A 5,215-nucleotide genomic window follows, 5' to 3' on the forward strand; every position below is an offset into this window, starting at 1 on the left:
AAATCAAAAGCCGGCCGGGACTGAACAGAATTTTGGGTTGTACAATCCTACTGGTATGAAACCCATCTACAAGCTATTTTAAAGTGTGAAAGTTTCTTAGACTTTTCCGATTCACTAATAAGTGAGATTAAGAGCATGATTACTGGGGTTCTGGTAGAGATTCTCTCAATTAAAAATTTAAAAGTAATAATAAAAAAAGAAAAAAACTGAGTAACGTTACTTTCTATAGAAACGAAGAAGCGTTACTCAACACGAGTGGCAACATCTAATTAGTTAATTTTCTATTTTTAGATTTATTATTTAAATATATAATAATATTAAAAAAATCATTAAAATATATTTTTTGGAGTAACAATCAATCCGTTGCTGGGATAATGATGCTCTTAACACATGTTATAAGCAATTGGCTTATGTGAGAGTGGTGATGAGATCTAGTAGAGGAACTTAATTGACATTGAATTTGGTAGTTAAAACTACTTTCTCCGGTTTTAGTTAATGGATTCCTTCATCCATCATAAGAGTATGCCATTTGTTTCGTATCGGCCGTCTTGTTTGTGCATTTCTTAAATGAATATAATTTTTAATATTTTTATATTGTTAAGCAAAATCAGTCTCCCAAATTGTTTCAAAAATCAAGGTTTAAATAAATCTTAACAAACTGCATTATAGCGATCTTGATTACACAATGTTCTTTAGCATTACAAGATTAAGATTAAATCCTTTTTAACTTTGGAAACTCGTGAATGTTTCTGAAGAAAAAAGATTTTAACCTTTATGATAAAATATGACTTTCGATATGAATTTAGGGTTGAGCCCCAAATTTGTTTTCGCAAATCTTGACAAATGATTTTGGAGTTAGTCATCTTTTATAAATCCAAAAATTTTACCTATTACTAAAAAAAATTTGAATAGTACTCCTAAATGTCCATGTTAACTATTACTCCGACTCCAACACATACAATTAACTCAAAACCTAACGATGATATCTCATTTTCATGCTAATGTATTCGAACACAAATGTTCTTTACCGATCCAATGAATCTTACTTTCTTTATTCCACATTGACAATCCGCAATAGCACTTGTTATACAAAAGAGTTTAAAAACTAGTCATGCATATAGATGCCATTACGACGGATATATCAACAAGACTTCCTCCCGTCAACATGTTTTCTCATTACCAAAACCAGTTACCTTCGGTCCCAAACTACCAAATGCAATTTACCATTGCTTGTTATGAACCATTGTGAGTTGTGACAATCATATAGTTTTCTTGAGACTCCTTCATTTTCAATCCATCTCTTCTCCATTTTTTTTTTTTTTTTGCATTTATACGTTTAAAAGCTAAGCAATACACAGCTTTTTATCATAATATAAAGGGCTTTTAGCACTCATACCCACTTTAGGGTAAACTTCTTTCACAAAAACCCACTTTCCCAACTTTCTATACTTTTATGAGTTTGTTGTTTAGGTGTTCATGTTTTTTTTTACAATTTTGTCTTCAGAAAAATTTTGATGGAAGATAATTTTTTTGAATCATTCTTTTTCTTTCTCTCTCTCTCACCTCTTTTTTTTTTGGACTAAGGTTCTCTCCCTCTCATCTTTCTCTTTTTCTCTTCATTTTCTTTAATTGTACTAGTTATTACAGTATCAAAAATTATATATTTATTTTTATACAATAAGTTATGATTTAAATTTTTCTACATTTTAAGATCTATATTAATATATTTTAGATGAACTATTGTACATTATGGTACAATGACAACATCAAATCCATATATCTATGGTCTTGTAGATACCAATCAATTCAGGTGTCCATGACAACATATATATATGGAAACATATTATCGAAGTAATACCCATCAATTCAGAATAGAAGTAATACCCATCAATTCAGGTGTCCATGACAACATGTCCATTTGGAAACATATTATCGATCGGGGTTACAGTGCAATTTGTGGATAGAATATTTGTCCACATGGATAACTATTTGTGGATACAGTATTTGTGGATACAATATTTGTCAAACTTATCCAAATGGATAACTATTTGTGGATACAATATAAGTAATAGGTAACACTCACACAACAAAACTCAAACTTTTTCCCAGATTGAACGAAAACTAATTCAATTTTTAAAAAGCTCACAATACCACAATTAATCCGTAAAATCACAATAAAACCAAGAAACCCCATATCGAATTTCATATAATCTAAAGTGATAAGGAAAGAGATCTAAATATTTCACTTTCTCTGGATTTTCACTATTGTTGGAATGGTTTTTGAAAAATTTAGAAAAGGAATGGCAGAGAGAAAGAGAGAGAAACAAAAACAAGCTTTTCTCTTTCAATGGATTAACAAAAGAAAAACAAAGAAGAAGAAGAAAATGTATTGTTTGGTTGAATAATTGGGAGGATGGTGAGTTGGATTTTTTTGTTGGTTGATAAATTGGAGGAATCATGGTTGAAGAAGAAGAAGATGTATTGTTTTCTCTCTCTATAATTAGAATCTACATAGGTAAGTTAATTGGAAGAGAGTTGGTTTGTTTAGATTGAGGGGTAAGTAGTAATTTTACAAAAGGAAAGTATATTGATAGTAGAAAGTGGGTGTGTATGTTAATAGTTTAGGAGAAAGTAGGTGTAAGTGCAAAATTCTCTAATATAAAACTGTTTTAAAATTGCCGACATGAAAAAGGACTATTCTAAAATGAGTTTTCGTCTGAGGAGCCCCTAAAAGAATTCTGACAATCTCAAAACTCCCTCTCCTTTCTGGCCTTTATTTTTGTTTTTTTTAAAAAATCGAGATAGTGGTGTTTTACTCTATTGTCCAAAGAAAACTAAGATATTTACAAAAAATACTTGGGTAGTATCCACCCAACCAAACAAAATCGGATCTAAGACCCGAAAAACTGAATCTTTTAAAAAAAACTGTAAAATTTATCTGTTTAAAACCGCTCTCTTTATTCGGGAAACTCGAATCGATTTGGGTAAAACTGTAGAACTAGGGTTTTCACGTTTTCTTTCAATCAACCAAAAATCGAGTAAGAAGATGGTGAAAACAAGGGAGGTCGTGTTAGGAGGAGTGATCGTTTGAAAGAAAAAAGGATCTCACAAGGAGATGGTGGTTCGAAAGCAAAATCCGATTCGCCGGAAGTAGGTGTGCCGGGTTTGAGTCCGGCGACAGTAGGAGGAGAGAGAGCTTTGAGTATGGTGTCGGAAGAAAGTGAAACTCGAGTTTTGGAGGAACCCAATCCGGTGGCGGAAGAAATTGAAACTCGAGTTTTGGAGGAACCCAATCCGGTGGTCGAAGGAGAAAGTGAAACTCGAGTTTCGGAGGAATCCAATCCGGTGGTCGAAGGAGAAAGTGAAACTCGAGTTTCGGAGGAACCCAATCCGGTGGTCGAAGGAGAAAATGAGAAGGAAGGATTGAAAGCAAAATCCGGTACTCCGGAATCAAGTAATCGAGAAGAAGATGATGAAGAAGGAGGAGATAACGAGAGATCTACTTCTGTGGAATCAAGCGATGGAGAAGAAGAAGGAAACAATGAAGGGGAAGAAGAAAACAATGAAGGTGAAGATGGGAAGAAAAAGACAATGAAGGGGAAGAAGAAAACGATGAAGGAGAAGAAGAAGAAGAAGATAAGGAGGGAAGTTCGAACTCGGTAGGTAACTCGAGAAGGAGTACAAGCGAAAGTGAGAGGGAGCACGAGGAGCACAACGATGCAAGTGTAAGTACAACTAGTCTGTGTCATTCGGAAGTGAAATGGAATTTGAAATCGATCTAGTAGAACTGGTAGAACTGGTGCAACTATTGGGTGTAGAACTAGTAGAAATGGTACAACTAGGTGTTGTAAATTTAGTAGAACTGGTACAACTAGGTGGTGTAGAACTAGTAGAACTGGTACAACTAGTTGGTGTAGAACTAGTAGAACTGGTACAACTAGTTGGTGTATAACTGGTAGAACTCATGTAAAACTGATATTGTTGCAGGAATCGGAGGAGGAAACAGAAGCGATGCAACCTTTAGGAATGCACTTCAAGCCTAGTCAGTACAACAAGAGAATCAAGCTATCGACAAGGTGTCATATTTTTGAAACCTTGACAACGCTTGATAAATTAGAGCATTCACTGACTAGTTTTGAGAGGGATTGGTTTGAGAAACATCCACAATTCAAGCACATTTTCCACATGCCAAGGGACCCAAACCACAAGCTTATGGGAATGTGGTTGCTCTTACTTCGAACAGCAGAAATTGAAAAAAAGAAGGAAGTATGGTTTGTTGTGAATGGTGTGCCAATCCGTTATGGTCTGAGAGAACACGCGTTGATATCTGGATTAGATTGTCGGTGCTATCCACTTAATTACAAGGAAGCCGACAGTAACGAGTTTCGAAGGAAGTATTTTTTACGAAAAAAAAAAGGTTAGACTTTAAGATGTGAAGTAAAAGTTAAAGGTAATGCAACCAGGTCGTACTCGTCATAGGTTGAAGATGGCGGTTCTCTACTGTTTAGGAAGCATCATTGTAGGCCATACAAAAGACTCGGGAGAAAATGTTGCGGGTATCGATGAGTTTGTTGTAAGAGCAGTGGATGATCTAAATTTTTCTGTGCCTTTTCCTTGGGGGAGATTATCATTCGATAACATGCTAGAAGAGATTTCCCATACAATGAGGCATTTTAAAGGGGTCGTGAAGAAAGAGGATGCGTTATGGCCTGTTCCAGGTTTCTGTATTCCATTGGAGGTAAGTTAGTTTAAAATTTGAAGTCTTTTCATTGTTTATATTTCTTAAAAGTGAAGCTGATTTTAGTTTTTATTTGTGTTGTGTAGTTTTTACTATTTGAGGCAGTTCCAATTTTGGGGAACACTTACATTGACGAAATTCCTGAGGCGGATGAAAGTTGTCCTAGGATGTGCAGGAGGAAATTTAAGAAAGGTTTTCCTCTAAAGGATTTAGGTGATACACTTGGTACAACAACGGTTAGTTATCCTAACAACTGAAATTATTAATCATTTGAATAAATTGGTTTGTAATGTATCTAAAGTAGGTCGTTTACACAGGCAATAGCTAGTGTGATCCCTCATATTGATGAAGAAATTCCTCTTCTCAATTTAATCATGGAATCACTGAGGAAGATGATACCCATGATGTCGTAGTTGCCAGTTGGATGTGTCGCCTTCGTAGAGGACTACCTGTACTTTTGGAGGAGATGTACACAGC

The 5,215-nt window shown here is 34.9% G+C and overlaps 1 protein-coding gene across 2 annotated transcripts; it reads left to right on the plus strand.

Moving 5' to 3' along the window:
• LOC104777333 (uncharacterized protein At3g43530-like) lies at positions 3,621-5,194 on the plus strand. 2 transcript variants are annotated; one of them, XM_019242146.1, is made up of 4 exons: positions 3,621-3,725; positions 3,988-4,738; positions 4,825-4,974; positions 5,056-5,194. In XM_019242146.1, the coding sequence occupies exons 2-4, from the start codon at positions 4,454-4,456 to the stop codon at positions 5,149-5,151; spliced, it is 531 nt and encodes a 176-aa protein (XP_019097691.1). In that variant the 5' UTR covers positions 3,621-3,725; positions 3,988-4,453; the 3' UTR covers positions 5,152-5,194. The 2 variants fall into 2 exon arrangements, with proteins under 2 accessions (XP_019097691.1, XP_010499860.1); XM_010501558.2 differs by having other exon boundaries at positions 3,621-4,738.

The sequence above is a fragment of the Camelina sativa genome, chromosome 3, assembly GCF_000633955.1.
Source record: "Camelina sativa cultivar DH55 chromosome 3, Cs, whole genome shotgun sequence".
NCBI classification, from domain to species: Eukaryota; Viridiplantae; Streptophyta; class Magnoliopsida; order Brassicales; family Brassicaceae; genus Camelina; species Camelina sativa.

What these genes read in the sequence shown, in the direction of transcription:
- LOC104777333 (XM_010501558.2), top strand. Translation starts at nt 4,454, where the DNA reads ATGCAACCAGGTCGTACTCGTCATAGGTTGAAGATGGCGGTTCTCTAC. An exon ending in GTTTCTGTATTCCATTGGAG is followed by an intron (nt 4,739 to 4,824) that starts GTAAGTTAGTTT and finishes TGTGTTGTGTAG; the next exon opens with TTTTTACTATTTGAGGCAGT. An exon ending in ATACACTTGGTACAACAACG is followed by an intron (nt 4,975 to 5,055) that starts GTTAGTTATCCT and finishes TCGTTTACACAG; the next exon opens with GCAATAGCTAGTGTGATCCC.